This window comes from Cryptomeria japonica, chromosome 1 (genome assembly GCF_030272615.1).
Source record: "Cryptomeria japonica chromosome 1, Sugi_1.0, whole genome shotgun sequence".
Classification (NCBI taxonomy): Eukaryota; Viridiplantae; Streptophyta; class Pinopsida; order Cupressales; family Cupressaceae; genus Cryptomeria; species Cryptomeria japonica.
This window is the reverse complement of record NC_081405.1, coordinates 58966513-58990042: the sequence shown is the minus strand read 5'-3', so window position 1 is coordinate 58990042 and position 23530 is coordinate 58966513. Positions and strand designations below refer to the sequence as shown.

The 23530-nt window shown below is 36.4% G+C and overlaps 1 protein-coding gene across 2 annotated transcripts; it reads left to right on the top strand.

The window, feature by feature from the left end:
* Nucleotides 1–1018: 1018 nt before the first annotated feature.
* Nucleotides 1019–22142, top strand: LOC131063212 (xyloglucan galactosyltransferase MUR3). Of its 2 annotated transcripts, XM_057997001.2 has the most exons (3): nucleotides 1019–3297; nucleotides 19487–19616; nucleotides 21682–22142. In XM_057997001.2, exon 1 carries the CDS (start codon nucleotides 1487–1489, stop codon nucleotides 3140–3142), a length of 1656 nt encoding a protein of 551 aa, XP_057852984.1. In that variant the 5' UTR covers nucleotides 1019–1486; the 3' UTR covers nucleotides 3143–3297; nucleotides 19487–19616; nucleotides 21682–22142. The 2 variants fall into 2 exon arrangements, with proteins under 2 accessions (XP_057852984.1, XP_057852983.1); XM_057997000.2 differs by lacking the exon at nucleotides 19487–19616.
* The last annotated feature ends 1388 nt before the right edge of the window (nucleotides 22143–23530 follow it).

Sequence of the window (23530 nt, the reverse complement as noted above, 5' to 3'; positions counted from 1 at the left end):
TGAGCACATCAAGTATATTTTCTACAATTTGCAATTTTGTTTGTCTTTAGTGGAAAGTTTTTTCAGATCTCTTGGCTATGTTTAGTCACTCACTTATTTGGAACCTGTTGTTTTATTGAAAATCAATACTAATGACAATATTATTTCAAATCTACATGACAAGTAATTATCAATTATATTTGGGAACAAAATGGATTGAAGTCTTTAATAAGTCACTCTCATTTGGAAATTACTGTTCTAATACTTCACTAACCTCATTTTCTAGGTTGCAACTCTTTCCAACCTCATGAAATATATTTTGAAAAACAGATCTATTGCTTTTTGAACAATTCAACAAGAAAAAGCTAAACATCCCACATCTACTAGAACAAACTCTTCTAACATATGTATTAAATCTGAGTTACATAACCAAAACACTATTAGAGACATCGAATTTCCATAATCCATATAGTAATGCATGTCTTTTTTGGATTCAATTGTCTAAGATTTGTTTTGCATCAATAAACATAAAATAAAAATATTAAATTTATTTTAAATTGTTACTAATTTAATATTAATAAATTTTAGGTGTTCATTTCATAGCGTGATGATGGTTAAGTCACAATATTGTTGTTGTTCTAAATTGTTCTTCAAATCCTCGTTGAGCTAGTGTGCGGATTTGGACAAGGATGAAGTCCTTCATTTGTGACCTCACATGAATAGATCAGACTAAAAATCTCAAAGCTAATGAATAAAAAAAATATTAATATATTTTACTTTAAATAATAAATATAAGAATAAGTTTATAAATTGTTATTTACAGGTTTTCTTCGTTCATATGTGAGATCAGAAAGAGAACATTCACACAAATTACCAGATCCATACTTTAATTTAATGTATAATATTTTAAACGTCTCCACATTTACAGCACTACGAGTAAGACAGCACAAAATTGGGCGATCTGGCAATCGCGTGAACTCAAGAACAATGTGTAAATCTAGTTCTACAAATGTATAGATCCAATTCAGTGATATAATGTTTGTTACTTACAATGCCGACACGGAGTAAATCGTGGCAATTGCGTCACCGACAGGCACCCCACGTTTGTTTCATTAATAAATTCAAGGGGAGGTGTTTTCAAAAATGACACGTGGTGGATACTCCTAAGCATTATTTTTTTAACACTGTAGAATTTACAGTTGGATTAAGAAGTCTTGTCTTTCGCAGCTCCAGTTCAGCGATGCCCAAATTCGCGGCTCGGCAGGAGGGATGATTTTTTATCCTTCCTGGGATTAAACCTTGCTTATATAAGAGTCAATTTTGACTGCTCCAAATCATGTACATTTCACTTTGCTTATTATTGAGCTTCTGTGCTTTAGATCCCGGGATTCGAACTTCTGATGTGATGGAGTTTACCTTATGGATTGGAAAGTAAGGGAGAAAGAAACAAGTTAGCGATACTAAAGTTCTTTTGATTAGCAAATGTGCAAGTGTAGTGTTTAGCTCAATGCGGCAGCAGCGCTGGTGGGATTCGAACCGCGGACGCAGCAACAATAGAAAAATGGACAAATCAGCAGGCAAGTTGACGTTCCGCACGATTTTCTGTTTTGTGGTTATGATGGTGTTCGTGTTATGGTGCCTGTTATATCTTGTTCAGTATTCCATGCTCAGCTTCAACGGATCTGAGTTGACGGCGCCTCAAATCGCCATCAATTTACCCAAAAAAACCATAGAAACCCTAGCTAAAGTCGAAAGCCCTCCTCCGCCCCCGCCGAGGGCCTTTGTGAAGGCTCTGAAAACAGCTGATAATAAAAGCGATCCTTGTGGGGGAAGGTATGTTTATGTGCATGATTTACCTGCTAGGTTTAATGAAGAAATGCTTAGAGAATGCCGGCGGTTAAGCCTGTGGACTAACATGTGCAAATTCACTGCAAATGCTGGGCTTGGTCCTCCATTGGAGAATACCGAAGGGGTTTTTTCCAACACCGGGTGGTACGCCACAAATCAGTTTTCCATGGACGTTATTTTCCGCGAAAGGATGAAGCAGTATGAATGCTTGACCAATGATTCGTCTCTGGCGGCCGCTGTCTATGTTCCGTTCTATGCGGGACTTGATATCTCGAGGCATCTCTGGGGATATAATATTTCTGTCAGGGATTCTGCTTCCCTGGCGCTCATGGATTGGCTGGTGAGTAGGCCGGAGTGGAATGTCATGAGAGGTCATGATCACTTTCTTGTGGGTGGCAGAATTACTTGGGATTTCAGGAGGCTGACTGATCAGGAGACTGATTGGGGTAATAAGCTGCTGTTTTTGTCTGCTATGAAGAACATGACTATGCTTGTGGTGGAGGCCAGTCCGTGGAATAAGAATGATATGGCTATTCCTTATCCAACTTACTTTCATCCTGCTAGGGACTCTGAAATTGTGGATTGGCAGAAAAGAATGCGAAGCATGGATCGGCCCTCTTTGTTTTCATTTGCTGGTGCACCCAGGCCAGACATTCCCACATCCATCCGAGGGCAGATCATGGATCAGTGCAGGAATTCGAAGGTGGGAATGTTGCTGGAGTGTGATCTCGGCGAGAGCAAGTGCCACTCTCCTAGTGCGATCATGAAAATGTTCCAGGGGTCTGTGTTTTGCTTGCAGCCTCAGGGTGATTCATACACTCGTAGATCGCTATTCGATTCCATGTTGGCGGGTTGCATTCCTGTTCTGTTTCATCCAGGTTCAGCATATGCCCAATATTTCTGGCACCTCCCAAAGAATTATACTACATATTCGGTGTTCATTGCTGAGAATGACATCCGGAAAAATAATGTTAGCATAGAGGAAATACTGCTCCAGATCCCTCCAAAGCAGGTCAAGAGAATGAGAGAAGAGGTGATAAAACTAATTCCCAATTTAGTATACGCTGATCCCCGATCCAAATTACACGCTTTCAAGGATGCCTTTGATGTGACTGTGCAATCAATGGTTGATAAGGTTACCAAACTTAGGAAGGATTTATTGGTAGGGGGTTTCATTGAGGATTACGAGGAAGATAAGGGATCAGAGCAACACACGAGAAAGTGGGAAGGACTTAGAAGGGAGGGTGAGCGGACGTGGGATGAGTTCTTCTCTAAGCCAAAGGATGAGGGATCTGGGCAATCCCAAGCAAGATAGGGTAGGAGATAATAATGGAAAGGCCCAGGCCAAGAAAAAAGTTGAAGCCTGTGGTGACAAGTAGAATCAATCTCAGGGTCAAAGACTTTTTGAAGGTTAAATCTACTTGACTTTATGGGCTAGCAGCAGGAGCTTGAGTTCATTCTTTACACAAGGTATGGGGCAGACAGCAGGAATATTAACTGGTGTTGTGCACCTCTTAACACTGCATTTTTTTTTCGTGAATCTTTTTTATGATTTATTTTCACCATTAAAATCCTTTCGCAAATTTCTCAATCGCATGTGGCGTTTCTATTTTCTCAATATTTAGAGCATCCTGTAAGAATCATTAATTGAGAGCCTCTCTTATATTTCCGGTCGGCTGATTTTAGGACCTTTACATGGGAGAGAAATTAACTGATGTATGCATTTGTCAACCTTTCACAGAGTTGAATATTTGGATTTTATTTGTTGCTTACAACACAGGAGAACAGAAGATTAGGGAGATGCTTAATGCTAGTCTGTTAAATCTGCATGATAGATTTCCTAGCTCCTCGTGGTGCTTGAAAGCGACAAATTGTTTCTCTTATTAAATGTTTCTGAACCTTTTTTTGATGGTTGATTTTATGTGAAACATCTCTTATTGCATGCACTAGATTGTTGATAATCATAACGATATGCTCCACAGCATTATGGAGATGGCAAGGGTGGTGGGATGTATTTTAATATATGGGTTTTTGGGGGTGGATGACAGTAAGTGTATATATGCATATGTGGGGATATTCAAATTTCTTCCAGTCCAAACATGCATTTAAGCTTAGACATTCGTGCGATGTAACAAATTCAATACTAAAATTGAATAAAAATTTCAAATTGTTATAGCCTATGGCTGAATTGATCAGTGATAGCAGTATGACAGAGCAACAAAAAATTTGAAGTAAAACTGAATTTTTGCTTTTTGCAAAATATAACAGATCACTGACACTGATGTCAATATAATGGCAATTAAAAATTAAGGCAAAAATTTCCAATTTCATTGTTCAAACTTTAAAGTTTTGATAGACACAACAAAATATATATTGCAAACTATTGAAATATTGCAAGTGATGTGTGGTGGTTATATACACACATTTGTACATCTCTGCCTTTGGCTTTAACCATTGTTGTTTTAACCCTAACTATTTCTCAATGTGTTTCAAAGCATTGATCTAAGCTTGTACACAACATGGAGTCCAATTGTTAAAATAGTGAACGCACAAAATGAGTTGAATTTTTCACAATCTGAGTTGTGCAAGTGAAGGCCTAACCTACCTACTCGATGGCCTCCCTCAAAGGGCCAAATTAGTAAAATCAAGATCCTTATGTTTTCTAGAGAAACCAACAACTCTTAGAAAGAATGAATCAATAGGACATGTAAACAATAATATGAATGAGTGCTGGTGTCAAATATTAGCCCATCTATTCAAGATAGTGAAACACTTCGCCCTAATCCATATTTGTCTCATGTTCATCAATACATTCACTGTTTAATATTCTTTGTTGAGGAGGGAAGGCATACAATATGTTTTCTTGAAGGGTTGTGTAAGAGTGTTTAATTGTGTTTGTTTTTCTCACCATCTTTTTGAAATAAGGAGACTTTGCCATATGAAATGAGATGGCATTGGCATTAAAATATTTGGCCATTGAAGCATCAACATCCACAATTCAACAACTTCAACATTGTATTTTGCCCACTGGCAAATATAAGTAGTCTTCCTCTTCCCTCTATCATAACTTTCTCTAGTTAATGCATTGATTTATTTTTGAATTAATGGCAATGGCATGGATGCATGTTTACATGTAGTAGTTTTTGCCTCGGTCTCCCAACCTACTTTGCTATTTCAACCCTTTCAATGTTGTTTCCTGACTAACTTTTACCCCATGCCCACTCTGACCTAATAAATTATGCCTAACCCTACTATAGATCCCATGAAAATCTGTTTTGCAAATATGTCACAATCAATGTCTGTCAGCCCCTACATTTTTGGTTTGATTATTACCCAAAATGGTGGCAAATTGTATTAAAGGTCTCTTTGTAGTTGAAAGGGCCTTTTGTAGAATCTTTCAGAGTGGGTAAAGGGCATGCAAAATGTTTTGTTGCAACAACACTTGTATTTTCAGAAAGATGGGAACCCGCAACACTCTCTATCAACTTCATTTTATCTTGGATTTATATTCCTCAGTTATGTCTTCCTTCAATGCCTCTATTGTTGTTGCTTCTCTATGATTCAGTGAGATCTTTATTAGTGAGCATCATAGCTTTGCATCATTGACATTTCAATCTGAAAATGTATTGATGTCATCCATGTTGATGGCATTGTGAGAAGGACCCTCCACCTTTTTGGTTTGAAGATGGAGGTTGTATTGGATATAGACAAGGTCATTGAGGTGCTCTTGTGTCAACCTATTTATTTTCTTAGTGAGTGCTCTCAAATAGGCTCCAATTGTGCTCACACCTAAAAGTGCTATTGCTTGAGACAAAACATTGATAGGTAGCATACTAGCATCGAAAGATTTGATATGGTAGCACCATAAAGCTCAATTTTTTTTGCATTAATCACTGTTGCTCCAAATAGTGTATTCAAATTCTCCCAAATTTGCTTTGATGGTTTTGCCAAATCTATAAAAATTAACTCAAAATCAGAGAGGGTAAGACCAATAATATCATTGGCTTTACTATCTCCGCTTTGCCATTCCCATACTTTACTAGCATTTGTAGGAAACTTCACATTTCCATTTACTATTCCCCAGAAGTTCTTGTGCATTAATTGCATCTGGATTTTTACTTTCCAGGTGTGGGAATTTGAAACCAAAATTAAAAATATTTATCCATAAGAATTTCCATTTTTCAGAAATTGAACAAACTACAAATATCCGTCTAGCAATTTGCCTTAAGTGCTCTTTATTTGAACACCAGTACAAACCCTAGTTGATGATTTTTTTTGCAAAGCCTAGCTGTTGTTCTTGCAAACCTTAGGCACCAATTTGAAAAGCTTGGTTCGGAAACCCTAGTTGCGGTTGGTAAAACCATATTCGTGAAATAATATAACGGAAACCTTCATTTTTTTATATTTTTTTTATATTTCTAAACTGATGGAGTGGTTAAAAAAATACTGCCTTCAAAACCCTAGTCACCCTTTGAAAAAGGCTCAAGACATGCAAAAAATCAAACAAAATCGGCTCAACCCTTAGCTGTCAACCTGTGCTAGGCATGCCAAAAAGAAAACGGTGTGATTTTTAGTAGAAAATAGATGCAATTTTATAAAAAATAGGTGTTTTGCAATTTTCATCTTTTATTTTGGTTTTGATTTTAACAAATAACGGTTGCTGAAATAACCAAGGTCAGAAATAGCTTTGCAATTTTGCAGAACCCTCATGTGATTTTCATATGTGAACCCACAAAATAAAAAAATTGTGAAAGAAAACCACAATTTTTCAAGAAACGAACCAGTTGCTGCTAACAAAAATTGCAGGATTTGTTTATGCAGATTAAAAAACATGCAAATTTGCTGATGTACTTAGTGGCAAATCTCCCAACTGATTTTATAGTGATTTTTTGAGAAAATCACAATATCATCTTTGTAGCAACAAAAACCCTTTTCATGTGACTCCCTGCTCTGATACCATGTTCCAAGAAATGAATAGAACCCAAAATTGTATTCTTCTATTAGACATCACATTGAAACATGTTGATTTTAGGCAATCAGATGTTAATCTAGCTACTTGAATTATAATCAGACTGAGAATAAGCAGAAATAATAATAAAAGCATACAACACAAGACAAGTACCCTGGGAAAAACCCAGCATCAAAGATTCAGATTAGTTCCTTATTTATAAGCAGATTACATGAATCAGATTACCTATCTGATTGAGTGCCAATCTAGGGCAGACTGAACCTAGAATATGCAGCTGTAGTATGTCTTCAGATAGAGCAGAATGTTGACACCACTTGAAGAGGGAGATCATTGAAGTATAGCGCACCACCTTGCCCAGCAGCCCAGCAAGTTGTCCAATGGATTCGCTCTCTAACATGCCAGATTCACTGACTGTTCTTGCATAAGGCTGATCGCACTTGATAAGGATATGGTTGTGTAGAATGAATCTTCTTTATATACAAGATTCATGCTCAAGTTTTCCCAAGTCGGCTTTTGCCAAATTCCCTCTATTTTACATATTTAACTTGCACTTTTGGTGCCCAAATTTGGGGCCTACATAACTTACAAGTTGAGCCACATTTCCTTTTAGGGCCCAGCCCTATTAGATATGAACCACGCATTACATTTGGGCCTAGCCCTATTAGACATAAACCACATTTTACATTTGGGCCCAACCCTATTAGACATAAATTACTTTAGCCTTATTACAATAAGATAATATTTTAATTGCCACACGGCATCATTAAAATATGATCCGAACTAGCTAATCATTTCAACACTCCCTCTTAGCTAGAGAGGATTCTATCAAGTCTCAAAGTGACTACCACCATGGCTACTCCCATGGATGAAACAAATAATATGTTCACCATAGCTACTCCCAGAGGGTGAAAGAACTCATTATGGAATTTCTTCCATGATACCCACCATGCCTACTCGCAGAGGGTGGAACGAGGGCTTTCACCTCAAACTTCTCCCAGAGAAGAATGCATCACCACCATGCCTACTCATAGAGGGTGGAACGAGGGCTTTCACTTCAAACTTCTCCCAGAGAAGAATGCATCACCACCATGCCTACTCCCAGAGGGTGGATCCACCATACCTACTTGCAGAGGGTGGAACGAAAAACTATTACACAAAAGATGAGGCTTCCTCTGAAGCTGAAAGAAATTGGCTCCCTCTGGGCTTGACAAGCTCCCCCTGAAGCTAATGATGTCAAGCTCCCTCTAACATTTCCTCCTTTTAGAAAAGGAAGTCTTCATTTGACCTTTGCTCCTCCTGAGATGTCCCTATGCCAACTTCTGTAGAGGAAGCAAGAGGAGTAGACCTGAATTTGCAATCCCGAGCTAAATGACCATACTTGTCACACTTAAAGCATTGGATGTGAGATAAGTCCTTCTTTCTTTTCTTAGGGGCAGCATCTGAATCTCTGTCTCTATCCCACTTCCTTCCTTTGCCTTTAACCATATGCGAAGCAAGGACTTGATTGTCTACATCATAATGATCATGCTCAATTCCTCTTGCTATCAATCGTGACTCTTCTTGTATGCAATCTGCTCTCAAACAATCGAACTTGGGAAGATCTGGTCTTGCACTGATTCCTTGGATGTAAGACTCCCAAGATGCCGGAAGACCATTGAGGGCAAGCATGGTCAAGTCACTGTCATCAACAACCTTCCCAATGGATGAGAGCTGATCTCTCAAATCAGAAATCCTCATGAAGTATGCTATATGACGGTTTCACCTTTCATCATCTTGATGTGATGAAGTTGCTGCTTCAAAGCTAGGGCACGGCTGGTGTTGTTGATTTCGTACATCTCTTCCAATGTCTTGAACATTTCGCTGGCAGTCTTCAGCTTGGAGATGATAGGTACAATATGATCTTTCACGGAGTCAACCAGCATTCTCTGAGCTTGAAAATCTTTCTTCCTCCATGAAGTCTTTTCCTCTTCTGCCTCAGGTTCAATGGAAGATCTTTCCACAAAGTCTGCAAGATCACTTCCATTTAATGCAAGCATGATTTGGAATCTCCATGAAGTGAAGTTGGATGCACCATCCAATCTATCTTCAACCTTGAGACAGTTCAACATTTCGAATGAAGTAATAAGAGCAAAAATGGGAGGAGGAGGAACAACTACAATCAATCTGATTACCCCTAATTCGAACTTGGCTTTGATACCATGTTGATTTTAGGCAATCAGATGTTAATCTAGTTACTTGAATTATAATCAGATTGAGAATAAGCAGAAATAATAATAAAAGCATACAACACAAGACACAAGTACCCTGGGAAAACCTCCCTCTTGGAGGAAAAACCCAGCATCAAATATTCAGATCAGTTCCTTATTTATAAGCAGATTATATGAATCAGATTACTTATCTGATTGAGTGCCAATCTAGGGCAGACTGAACCTAGAATATGCAGCTGTAGTATGTCTTCAGATAGAGCAGAATGTCGACACCACTTGAAGAGGGAGATCATTGCAGTATAGCGCACCACCTTGCCCAGCAAGTTGTCCAATGGATTTGCTCTCTATCATGCCAGATTCAACTGTTCTTGCATAAGGCTGATCGCACTTGATAAGGATATGGTTGTGTAGAATGAATCTTCTTTATATACAAGATTCATGCTCAAGTTTTCCCAAGGCGGCTTTTGCCAAATTCCCTTTATTTTACATATTTAACTTGCACTTGTGGTGCCCAAATTTGGGGCCTACATAACTTACAAGTTGAGCCACATTTCCTTTTAGGGCCCAGCCCTATTAGATATGAACCACACATTACATTTGGGCCTAGCCCTATTAGACATAAACCACATGTTACATTTGGGCCTAGCTCTATTAGACATAAACCACATGTTACATTTTGGGCCCAGCCCTATTAGACATAAATTACTTTAGCCTTATTACAATAAGATAATATTTTAATTGCCACACGGCATCATTAAAATATGATCCGAACTAGCTAATCGTTTCAACAAAACATTACTAATATGTTCACCTCTTTTGATAAGATTTGGAGTGAAGATAAAACCAAAAAAACAACCTAAAATTTATAAATAAACTAATCTAATTTAAGACTTTATTATAGATGCAAGTCTTAAATATCTCTAATAATATTTACTATTTTAACCAGACTTCTAATCAACATAATTTTCCGGTTGCCCTCAAGTATTAAATCTAAGCAATGGGGCGCTTCTTCTGAATAATCTCCCTACATTTACATATGCTACTGCATTCTCCATGATAAGTTGCACAAATTCTTCACTCCAACCTTTTGGATCCTCCCCTTCATATTGCATAAATTCTCAAGTTCAACATTCTTGACTTTGTATGAGGCATCTATGGAGTTCGAGAACATTAGTGTGCCATTCAAAGGCCCTCCAAAAATTTTATTAGCATCCTATTCTTGCTACCTATCCATCCATTTAATAAATTGTTGCAGTCCTTTTTTTAATACATTTGTTTGATCATCTACTACAGGCCATGTATTTTTTATGGTTTCTGTAGCAATGGGTCATTGAAATCCTTAGCAGTCGGAGTCTTAAGCTTCTCAACAGCAATTGTTAATGCATTTACCTACCCCTTCCCAATATGGGCTGTTTGCCACATTAATAACATATTATTGTAGTACGAAAAATTTGCCACTGCTATCTGGTCTTGTCGTGTTCGCTTGGTTCCAGACAGTACTTTCAAGTGAAGATTGTGGTTGTAGAACATTGAGAGGAATGAAGACACTCGGTTAAGAAATTAGATGGCTAGAATTCTCTTTAGTGGAGGAATTCTGAATCCATGGGCCAATAAAAGAATCTTTAGATGATGATTTGGGTATGGCTGTGGCATTCATCATTGATGTTAGTACACCCTTGTCCTCTGACTTCAAATTTCTTTTCCTCATAATTGAGAAGTAGGGTGTTCATTTCTTTCCTCATTTCTTCCTACAGTTGGGTGTACAACTTGACATCCCAGCTAGCAATTCAAGCAAGGTGGAATATTAAGATTCCATTGCCATTGCTTATTGCACATTAGATTATGGACATTAAAAAAATCAGAAAATATCAGCTGCATAACAGCAAGGTGTTCATTCTATGAAAATAAAATTTCTTAAAAAAGAAGGAAAAAACTTTAGAATTACAAAACAGAACAAATGAAAGAGGGTTGGGAAAAACAGAAAACATTTCGACAGTATAACAGCAGGGTTTTCACTGTTCAACTTCAGCAGTTGAAATTTTGTAAAAAGGAGGAAATGGAGAAAAAGAAAGGAAACAGAGTAAATACCTTTTCAAAGGTACTCCAATTGTTGAGTCAATCTTCAAATGAGACTTTTAATCACTCAACAATCTATGCAACGTGCTCAGTTTGCACCTGCCAAAGACAAAGATGAGGAATAAATAAAAAACAAAATGTGTTTGAAAATCATGATGCTGTTTTTTCTCAGCAGCCAAGACTGCTTGAAACTCCTGAGGAAAACTCACTCGGTGTGTCATGCGTCCATGCTAGGTTCCTTACGCTGCTGTCTTCCATTGCCATTGCTGATTGCAAATTCAATTTTGGACATTGAAAATATCAGAAGGTATTGACAGCTTAACAGCAGGATTTTCATCCATTTGAAAATGAAATTTTGAAAAAAGAAAGAAAAATTTACAAAAAAAAAACAAGGAATGTTGGGAAAACAGTAAATTTCAACATCATGACAGTAGGGTTTTCATTATTCAACTTCACTTTCAGCATTTGAAAAAGAAGAAAAAGAAGAAAAGGAATAAAAGTAAACACCTTGGCAAATGCATTCCAATTGTTGATTTGATCATCAAATCGGACTTTCAATCACTCAACTATTGTGTGCTCTGCTTAGTTTCCACTGGCAGAAGACAAAATGAGGAAAAAAAAAGGGTTTGAAACCCTTGATGCAGTTTTCCCTCAGTAGTTGAGTCTGTTTGCAACTCACTAGTTTGTATGAGTTAGGCAAGAACGAACTCAATTTTTCGTTGAAGACATTCCTCTTTGCAAGGAATGTCTTTGGATTGACAGAATGTCCCCATGCCATTTATAAAAATACTTATTTTCTAAAATTGCAGTTAAGTTTTGTAAAATTTATTACACAAGTGTGTTAGTTTTTGAATTTTCATTACTATTTCCTAGGAAGTAAGTGAAACAAAAAACAAAGAAGAAAATAAATAAAAGGAATGATGATATTACACTTATCCAACTACGTAGTTCTCACCTTAGGCCCTCTCTATTGTCTATTACACAGCCATACCTTTGTAGCCTTTACTCTCTATTCTTATCATTCAGTCTTAATTTCAAAACAAGTGAAAAATATCTTAAGTTTCCAATTTGGAATCAGCTCTGGGTACAAGTACTTGGGTATTGGTAACATTTGTTTTGGGCTGGCTATCTTTTGGCCATAGTTGAAAAAACTCAGGCTTGGCAATAACTCTGCTGACCCAAAAAATTTAAGAACTCGGGATATGGCAAAATGAAGCAATTTTCTGAACATTATAACCCCATGTCCCCATGCGGCCGCTTATGAACATTTTCTGCTTAAATTTAAGCATTCGGAGTGTTCCCATGTAAAATTTTAATTAGGAGAAAAGGATAAATTGGAATCTTCCCCTATTTTCGTGGAGCAGCAGCTGTTTAAAAATTGAATATAAGCTTTGAAAAAAAGGGGGGGCTGGAATAAGCAATGACTGCTTATTGAAAAAGCTGACATGTGGCTTCACCATATTTTTTTCCTCTCCTTTTTATTTGCCTACAATTTTGCTTACAAATTTTATTTGCAAGAATATTACTAATAATTTCATTTACAAAAATAATTTAAGAAGATTGCACAAAAACAAGCAGTTATTTTATTATCCATGGGGCCACTCGCTCCACAAATTACTCCTGAAAAAGTTGAGCAGCTGCTGCTAGCCAAAATAAGCTAAGCAGCAGCATGGGGACCTGCCCTAAGATACATAAATTTGGAAAAATATTCTTAGAAAACATGTATATTGCTGAATTTAGGGAACACATTACTATTTTCTTCATATATAGATCAAAACTAGAGATCAATACATATCATAGACAAGAAACAAGTCCAATACATATTGATATTAGAGACTAAGTGTAATGAAAGCAATTTTAGTAGGGTTGTTTATAGAGTGGCATTAATATGTTATAGACGTGGTGGGGTGCAAAATTGCAATGTTGGCATGGGAGGTTTGGATGAAAGTGGAATGGTGGGTGGTGGTCTTGTAGGCATTTTAGGTGGTAGTGTGGGTGGTGATGACCAACATGATTCGGAATCCCAAGTGACAGGCCTACACTTCGGTGCTCTCGTTCCTCAAAGCATGGTGGTTGTGCTCTCTCACATTTTGCCTCTGTGCCATCATAAAGTACAAGACCACCTTCCCTGCCACATATGCCATCCCCAAAAGCCCTTTACCTGCCCACCCTTGCATTGAATTGCTTTGTGCCCATCTGTGAGAGCTTGGGAATACAAATGATTACAAACTCTAATCTATGTGAGCCCCTTTAGAGGGGAGTAGTGATATGGTGCTTTTTAGTGTGGTTGTGATGATGAGTGAGGTGATGTTGTGGTTGATTAAAATCCTAGTAGTGGGCTATAGGAAATTAGGAGTTTTTTTTTTTGTGAATTTTGGTTATTTTTGCAAGTTTTTGAGATCTCATTGCAATTTTGCATATTAGTTGACTGAAAGTTTTTGTGCAAGTTACTCACAAGTTAGCCGTCTTTGTGGGTAATTTCCAAAATTTTAGCTATGGTTCCAACTTCTAGGTACATCTGTACAAAAGCATATAAAAATCATAAATATACTAGGTTACCGGGTTCGCCTCTGGGCCCCCCTGGTATGGGTCTTGGTTCGACCGGGTCTGTGGTACGGGTCCGGTTCGAATTGGGTTCGACCAGGGTTCGAAAAACCCAGAGGTGGTTCCCAGTCGAACCCGGGGTCGAACCCAGTCGAACCCGAGCGGACCCAGGTCGAACCCAACAGTGTTTATCTTGACAGCTATATGGTTGTGGTCTGGAGCAGTCGATTCCTTGTGTTTATTCTTGAGCTTCGTTTCTTTTTGGCAGCTGTTGTATTTGGCACATATTAAATGGCGCATATTCCAAGTAATATGCGTTATTCTTTTGTGGTTGTGAGTTTGTTCGATGATTGTTTTTGTCAGAAATGTTCTTTCCAGCGCCAATTTCTGCTTTATGCGTTTCTTTTTGAAACAATTTTGGGCTGTAGTTTCTTTTGTCTGTCAGAGCTAATGCGTCATTTGTTGGAAAATGATTTCTCTTTTCTACAGAAAAACCCGTATATGCCAAGGTAGGGGTGTCGTGTTGCTTTTGGAAAAGAAAGTCACTTTTGGATGATCCATTTGATGATTTAACTTTAAGTTTATATTGTTGAAAGTTGAAACAATGATACTTGAATATTTTGTCATTTTGATATTAAACTTGATGTATATGATACTATTATGGTATGATCATGATGCTATGATTACAAGTTTATGTTTGTTTTGTTGTTTATATGATGCTATGTGACATGCAAATTTTAATTCATGCTTATAGGCTTCACAAATATCAATATATATATATATATATATATACATATATATATATATATATATATACATATATATATATATATATATATACATATATATATATATATATATATATATATATAAAATTTACATGTTTTTTGTACTAACGAACCCAAACGAACCCAAACCCCTTTTCAAAATTTTGCCGTACCAGCGTACCGGGTTCTTCGAACTCGAAACGGTGCCCAAACCCGAACCGGTAACTTAGTAAATATATACACATTGGTAGCCAGAAAACATGATTAAATTTAAAATATCACATATCATGCATATACTAAACAAGATTGTGTAATGTCCCTACTTTGAAATAAAATTTAATAATAAATAATAATAATAAAATTAAAATATAAAACAATAAAAAATTAAATTAAAATATAAAAGATTATAATTGAAATTTAATTTAGTTAATGAATGGTCAAAAGACATGAAATGAAAAGTTGTGACTCCCTCAAACATGAGATATAAAAGGGAGAAGAGATCCTCATTTGAGTGGGGGGGGAATTTGGAAATCAGTAGGCAGATCTGATTTAAATAAGGAGTGCAAATTTGATTGTGAAATGTTGTCCCTTTCAAAGGGCAGAAATAATGAAGAGTTGCACTCTTTCAAAAGGTGCTAATGGTGAAAGGGTGTGTCTCTTGCCAAAGGGCATACATGATGAAGAGGTGTGAACTCTCTAGGAGAGGAATCAAAAGCATCTAGTGACATGACCATCGATCAGATCAGATCAGAACTGTTATTAAGTTATTGGCAGTAACATCTTTGTTCTTGGTGGTGTGCATGGGGATGTGCTTAACATATGAAGCTTGATTATGTTCTTATGTAGAATTTAATAACAATATTAATATAGACTGCAATATGTATGCCAGTCATACTTAATTTCATATATATATTCATAATACATGAGAAGTTAGTGTACTCATAGCCCAATTACGTAATCATTTCTATTGCCCCCCCCCCCCAATAAGGAGAGGCGGAGTAAATCCATCCCAAATTAGGTGAGCCCCAAGGGTGGTCTGGACAGATGTTCCTGAAACCTGGGCTCAATTATGGAGGTGTTGTCATTGCACCCTAGCCAAGTAAATCCCCATCCAGGGTCGAGAATTAGAAAGGAAGTAAGAATTGAGGCTTGAATATAGCCACTATCAATTGTACCATGAATAAATATGGTTATCTAGTATAATAAATTAATTTAAGGCACTATAATATTAAGTAATGGGTGTTGATTATTGGGAAATTGGCAGCCTCCTAGTAGGGACATCACAAACTGCCATAAATATTACAAATATAATATACTATTTTGATATCAGTTTTGTCAAACTTGAATGTCATGATAGATATTTATTGTTCAATATCAAAATAATTTAATAATACAATGAGTTCAGCATCATATAGGTCGTCATTAAGACCAAGAACATCATCATTGACATTAGATGTAGGTAGATTAGAAGAAACACAAGCAACCCCACTGCCACTCCCAATAAAATTATGCTGGCTATTGTGTGGCAGCAGAAACATCCAAGTTAACTCACTTTGGGTCTACATCTTCCAAATTCATCATCCCTTTCTTGTATTCATTATGTATGTGCATAAGAAGGCACATGTTGGAATGCATGTAAATTAGCTCGTTTGCCTTACATGATGCTAATGGTTGCACCTCATTGAGTCCATGAAAGAGTATGTTCACCAATTTCTCTTAGATGAAGAGAAACTAGCAACCTATTGAAGAAAATTGGGAGAGTTATTAACTTGTAAAACAAAATACAAATTTGAAAACTATAATTTCAAAAATGAAAAAAAAAAGAATTTAGAGAGTAGGCAATAAAAATTAAGAAAATTGAGATAAACTTTTGATTGCACTATTCTACAAGTCTAAAAATTCAAGGCCATTGAGGTACCATCAAGAGTGAGCATTCTTCCTATGCTTGTTGTGGAGAGTGGAAACACATTGACTATTAGAAGCTACAAAATCAACCAACTCACTCGTAACAACATCCTCTATATTAGGATTGGGGAAGAGTTCAGCAAGCACTTCATTGCCTTCTACATATCTGTATGGCGACACCTTTCTCAGCAAAGAAGTGTTAGAAGTTTTCTGAGGATCTCGCTCTTTTCCATTTATGGACTTCATCTTTGCAATCATTAAATCGATGCCATTATATACCTCTCCTAAACATGGCTTATCCATGTAAGTAAAGTGGATTATGCTCATGAAATTTTCATGTAATCCTACTAAGTGTGATTTAGGCTCATCTGCTTACTATTTTTTAACTTCTTTAATTGGATTGCCTCCATATGGACCAAAGTTGGCATATGACCATGTTAGAAGTAGAAAGCACACCGCACCTTCACAATTCATTTCAAGATGATTGTGTTGTGGAATTAGGTCTCAACAACTTATTTGAAAGAAACAAACCAGAAAATAAAACATATTTAGATTCTTGAAAATAAATTAATAGTGACATAAAATTCCAAAACTGTATTGTTTCGATTACCTTTTGTAGCTCCATTTGCAAGAATGACAAAATGTTTTGCAACATGCGGGTTGTGATGAACATTTGGATCCTCAACGTAGGCTTGTTAGATCTGGTCTATTTTCTTGCCCAACTTTTGTAAATTGTGCTTCAACCAACATACCGATTGCTTTGCAACTTTTTTATGTCTATTATGACTTGGACAACATTTTGAGAACCCATTTCCATCATGCATGATATAAGGATGATAGCAATCATACTCCACACGATCCACAACTTTCAAAACATTGCTCTTTTAGGACATACTGCAATCACATTGATCTATGGCTGGTTTCTAACATCTTTTCATTCATTAGAAGCGATGGACACCCTTTGTTTGTTTCTATTGAGTGCATTATGGGAGTGAATGAAATTTCTATATTTTTTTATTTCATTTGACAATATGACGTTGGTCTTCATAACTTGGGTTCATGTATCCTTTTGGAACATCTTTTACTTTTCTCAGCATATGGTGACCAAACAACATTGAAGGACATGCAGTTTGTATAGAGGCATTTTGCAACTATTTGATCAACAATCTTTCTAGCATCATTTTAAAATGTCCTCCCTAATGGGTGGCTCTCTACCACATCATGGATGATACATCTACATGATGGGAAGCATGGGGTCTCCATGATCCCCGTGATCCTCTCCTCCTCCTCAAATGATGCCTTGTTCCAAAGAGAATTGTTGCATTTGCTTCCTCCTGCACTTGATAGATTATTTTATTTTATGAGTTGGCATAGGTACAACATTTTTCCTTAGTCCAGCTTTGATTCCTATGCTAGGAATGTCAGACAAATAGGCTTTCAATTGACTATATGAACATGTATATGTTTGACTACACCTACTATATATCCAAATAGGCTTTCAATTGACTATATGAATTTGGACTACACCCACTATATATCCAAATGTGTGTTCCACCACATGGATCACCTTTATCATTTCTACATTTCTCCAAAACGGTGAATTTGTGTTGATTTTGAAATCAGGTTGGCAATTGGGCTAGAACTACTGGCTGCCATTGTAATCCTTAGGGAAACAAGTTTAGAAGTTGAAACATCAAAATAAAACAAATTTTTTTCCTAAAAGGCTGAATCTTTCAATGATTTAAAATACTAAACCATAAATCATTCAACCAATCAATTATAATAGTTTGTATGTTATGCACATTCATTGTTTATATTGAAAAAAATTCAAATTACCAAATTCCAAAAGTTGTTGAAGTGCAAAGACCAAATGATTAACCTAAGGCCCAGCTACTTACACACAATGATGACCTTTTCCTACCCACAATCCTTTCAGTGGCTGCTTACTCCCACAGCTTGCAACCAAGCAAGAATCTAATACTTGGATTTCTAAATTTAGTTAAGAGATTGATACTACTACAAGTGAACTAAAATCCAGATTGATCAAGGATTGTTACACAACTCTTTCAACTTCTACAAAAAGCCACCCAAAAGTCAAAGCTGCACCAACAGTGAAAAGTAGAGCATACATATAGCAGAGATGGCTGCAAAATCACGGTGTTACTTACGTTGGAGAGTGTATCTTATTGTGGTGTTGTTTACTTACTAAACTAATTACAGTATATGCCTTTTTTTCTTCTTAATCATAAAAAATGCAAACGAAAATGATTGCTAATTTAGGGTATAGTGCGTGATTTTGATGTTAAAAAATCAAACAAAATGCATGGAAATTGTTGCTTGCTGCTGGAGTCACTACAATATTAGCCGGAATTCATCGAGTAACTTCTTGCAATTCCAAACAAACCCACTTGGAAAAAAATGTGCCTTGGACAATTTCACTGGCAAATCAAATCCATTCCAGTTTCAAAATGAATAGAACCTAGGTGCACCTAGATTTTTTGGAAGACTTAGTATCGTAAAAAAAAAATCATTAAATCAACTTATTTTTAATATTTTAAACTTTGAATTTCAACTAGATATAACAATCAATCACTTCCAAGTTATGATTTTTCTACCAATGCATGCATGTTGCATGCAATTTGGATAAACTGTAAATTTCAATTTTTACTACTCTAGCGTAGTACATTTAATAATACTCTATTGTATTTGTTCTTACTGAAGATCAACTTAAAATAGGTAAAGAAATGGTCTGCCTTACAGGAGTAATGGATTTAGCAGTTCTAATGATGAGGGGTACGTCATGGCTATTTCTTTGAACAATGAGTTTGATGAACCAGGGATGACCCTAAAAGAATATATCTGTTAATTTTATCAATCAGATATAACAGAATTCAATGTAAACTGAAAAATGCAATGAAAAACACAATGCAACATAAACACAACACAGCAATACCCTGGGAAAACCGCCCTCTTGGAGGTGAAAAACCCAGCCTCAAAAATCCAATTGTATTATGTCAAATATGAAGGTAATTACAAGACATGAAACTTATCTCCAATATAAGATCAGTTTGCTGCCAGAACAGTCTTCAACCAAATTTGCTTGATCTATGTGGAGACCGAGATGTGTCAAATCTGCTTTGCTGTCTTGGAGATGTCATACACTAACATGTAGAAGGAATTCGATTGCATAGGGATGATTCGCTGGCCTTCCAGAAGTCTGTCTCAGACTGAAGGTGACTCTTGCAGACCCAGCAACATGTATATCAGACCTGCCAATGAAAAGGATGTGCGCTAACCTTCAAGAAGATGAATATGCTTAAGGTAACAACTTCGCTGACTTGAGGCTCATTACAAATTCGCTGACTTGAGAGATGTGATTCGCATGATGTGATTGTATGTAATGCCATGCAAATGACTTGTTTATATACTTGACTTGAGGTGTCAAGTTGCAAGTCGGCTTGCTTATGTATTTTATAATAATATTGTTTAGACCTCTCAATAGGTCCTGCCCCATAATGACGTTATTGCTTGATTTGCCTTTTACTGCCTATTTTGGGGTTCACATTAAATTGTACATGTTATGTTTGGGTCCTAGCCCAATTACAATAAAGGAGAATAAATCGCACGAGTTGTTTACAATTTTAATTGCCATTTGGCAACATTGAAATTGAAATAATCCGAACTAGCTATTGTTTCAACAATCTGTATATTTAAAATAAATGAAAAAGAAGCTAAAAAAGGCCTAATCTTGGCTTACCCTAAAAGTGCATTTTTTGAAGAGTTTAGAGTTTGGTTAGAAGTGATAAAATTATGAAAAATGTCATGCGCCATGATGTTCCTGGCAAAAATGGCCTTATTTTGGGCATGAACCCAAGGGGTGCTGCCCATTGGTCTGCTTTAATTTTAAAAGCAAAAGGAAAAAAATGTTTTGTGCTGCACTGGATAGAAAAGTAACATTTTTTCCTTGACTTCTTTTCAATCAAATCCTGCGTAGTTGAAGTCCATTTATACTTTTGGTTTGCTGAAACAATCCTGATTCTGAGTGATGCTACTATGTTATAAACAATTTTGGTTTATCCATGAATTTGGAGATATGCTTCAATTGATTGTGAATTTGTTTCCATAAATGATAAATTGCGAACCCAGGGGTATCCCCGCGACTCAGCTTAGCACCCAACCTGCCTTACCTTGGGCTTACAAACTGTCAAGTAGGGGCCAGTTAGGGGCGAGCTGAGGCGAGACTATTCCCCTGGGGATGCACGCAAACCACATGCATTGGGTTAATCCAAGCCCTGGAATTGAACCCATAACCAATGGGGAGCAAAAACACGGTCTGAGCCAATTCTGCTACTTTTGTGGGCTTTCTTTTGCTATTTTAATAATTACTTATTCAAATACTATATGTTATTTTAGCCTCTGTCCATCACTATCCCGAACTTCTAAAAAGTTTGCCGTACCCACAACCCATACTGCATGTCTTTGTTCCAAGACTTGGTGGAAGATTAATTATTTATCAACATTGTGATAAGTAAATAAAAAATGCCTCTACAGGGAAATGACAATAGTTAAGGGGGCATTCTTCTGGCTAGGACTCTTCAATGTTAAGGAGATTTCCCTGGATATCAGCCCTTTAAATGACCTGAAATTCTGAATATAACATAAATACAGCAGAAGCGTGGGCTAAAGGAAGGTGAAACACCCGTATCGAAGGGTAAAACTGAAATTATCAGAACACGGGCTTCACAACCTGTTGCGATTGGGCAGTAATCTAATGTAGACCAGTAAGTTGTCAGCATTTGCAGAAATTTTGAGTCTGCAACCCTTAGCACTCTGGGGATTCTTAGAGTAAGATACCAGGTATTTTTATTCCTTGTGTTATCAGAATGCTTGTCACAGCCACTTTTCAGCGGTTTATACTATAGATCTTGGAATATCTTTTCGAACCCCTCATGGAAAGTACATGAACCACACGATTTGTCCATCTATTTGTGTCCTTTCTGGACCTGCAAAGGTAGACAGCGTTTCCGTATTATGTTTTGCAGTTTTTCTATGTAGTTTTTACAAGGTTAAGGTTATTGCTCTTGACGGTGATATTTTAGTTTTGTATGAATAGTTTTTTGTGTGTTCTGCTTGGTTTGCTTTGAGTTATAAAGTCAACGTACTTAATTTAAATTTTGAAATGAGGTTCTAGGGTGGTCACATGGGAATAGAGTTAAGCCAACAATGGGAATTTAATGTCCAAAATGCACGATTGGGATTTGTGAAAAGAAAATTATTCAACTGTTGACCATCTGTTTGTTTTGCCATTTTGTTCAAATTTAGTTTTTCTATTTTTGGTAATGGTTATCATTCTATGCTAATTTCTGTCTTTTCTTGTTTTTGTCAGGCTTAATTTTAGGCAACCCAAATTTTATCATTATGAAATAAAATTTTAGATGGTTCCAGAATTGTGCATCCTAACGAGGAGAATCCAGTATAAGTGGTGGCTGATGCTGCCATTTGGTTTTATTGCTTGGCAGTTTTAAAAGGCCATTGCCCAAGTGGTCTATTTAGTTGTATTTTTATTATCTTCAAATGTATTCTTAATGCATTATGCATATGGCGAGTCAATAATGTTGGCCATTTTCAATTGTTGAGGCACTAGATCTTCAAAAGATAAGTGGATTTGAGAGTTGTTGTCTTGCAGCAAATAACATATTTGGACAGTTATGTTTTTAGAGTTCTGTAGGTTGTAGGGCCATTGATATGTCTTCTGTAAAGAAATTGACCCATTTGTGGTCCCAATTCTAACTAATTATTCATTATTTATTCAGAAATCGGCAATATAATTTCTATTGGGTCTTCTCATTAATTTATCTATAAATTGTAAGTTTTTTTCTGTTCATAAAGGAAATAGCTTGAAAATCACAAAAAATAGTTCCAGAGGCTCTACTTTGTGTTGTGAAAGAAAACAGGCACTGTTGACTTAGACTTGGACATGGTTATGTTTTACATTTTATGCAATAGATACAATAATTTTGTAAATATTTAATTCTACTATTGAATCTGAGGTAAAGCTCTTCTTGTTAATCATCCTAGACCCGTTTATTTTGGATGAAAGTCAGATTTCAATTGGGATCTGCTATAGAAGAGGAACACATATTGGCAACTGATTTTATGCAGTACAGCGCAGAAGAATTCAGTTTTTTTATTTTTATTTTTCTATTTTTTATCGCATTGTCTTTAGTGTATTTTTTATGTATTGCTATCTTGTGCGCTGTTTATTTTAAAGGAGTGCTAGGTCACTCAGGAAGATAATGCATCCTCACAGTCGTACTATATAAGGTGAGCTGTCTTCAAGTTATTAATTGTGAAGGACTATTTTAGTTCATTCAGTTGTACACGAGCTCCTTCAAGGTGATATATAGCTTATCTAGGAATGATAGTTCTATTAACATACATTCAACATCTATCCAACTTTCACAATAGTGCATCGTGCATACACACCCCCATGCTATAAGGGCAATGATCTGACAAAAGAGTATAGGCTCCCAAATCTTGTCCCATTGTTTGGAAACAGAATGTACCAGTGACTTTTTCATCATGCTACGTTGATTTCAAATAAAGAAACTAGTGTGGAAACTAGTTTGTTGAAAGCTCATAGTAACTGGGTGATAATTAGTTTCCACAAACTATGTTTCACTTTTTTAATAGTAGTTTGTAGATAATATCGACCAATACAGGTATTAGTTTATATCACCAAGATATTAGTGTGTACTTGCATTTGTGGTTGATTGTTGCAGTGGCACCATCGTTTTTTATAGTAATTTTTCTTTTACCCACCTATGTGCACTTTTAAAATTGCTTAAGTTGGGATTGATCTGCCATTCTTTCTATTTCACTCGTAAATAGTAATTCTGACATTTTTTAAGATTCATTTTCAATAGTAGTGCCCATCTCCTGATGTGTCGTTCTATTTTAAATTGGTTTGATATTGCTTTTGCCTTTGTTGGCCTGTAGTTCATAGACTTCTGGACGCTGTATTTTTCATGATAGGATGATGGTCCGACCTTAGAGATTCTATAGTTGTCTTTTGGAAATGTATAAATTTGTTGGAAGAGTGGGTGTTTATTTATGCTGGTATTGTCATCTTCTATTAATTTAGGTCCGCTGCCCATCTGGAAGAATGAGCAGACAAGACGGGAACACATAAGACATGCCTTCTAGGAATAAAATATCTTTGCTTTTAAATTTCT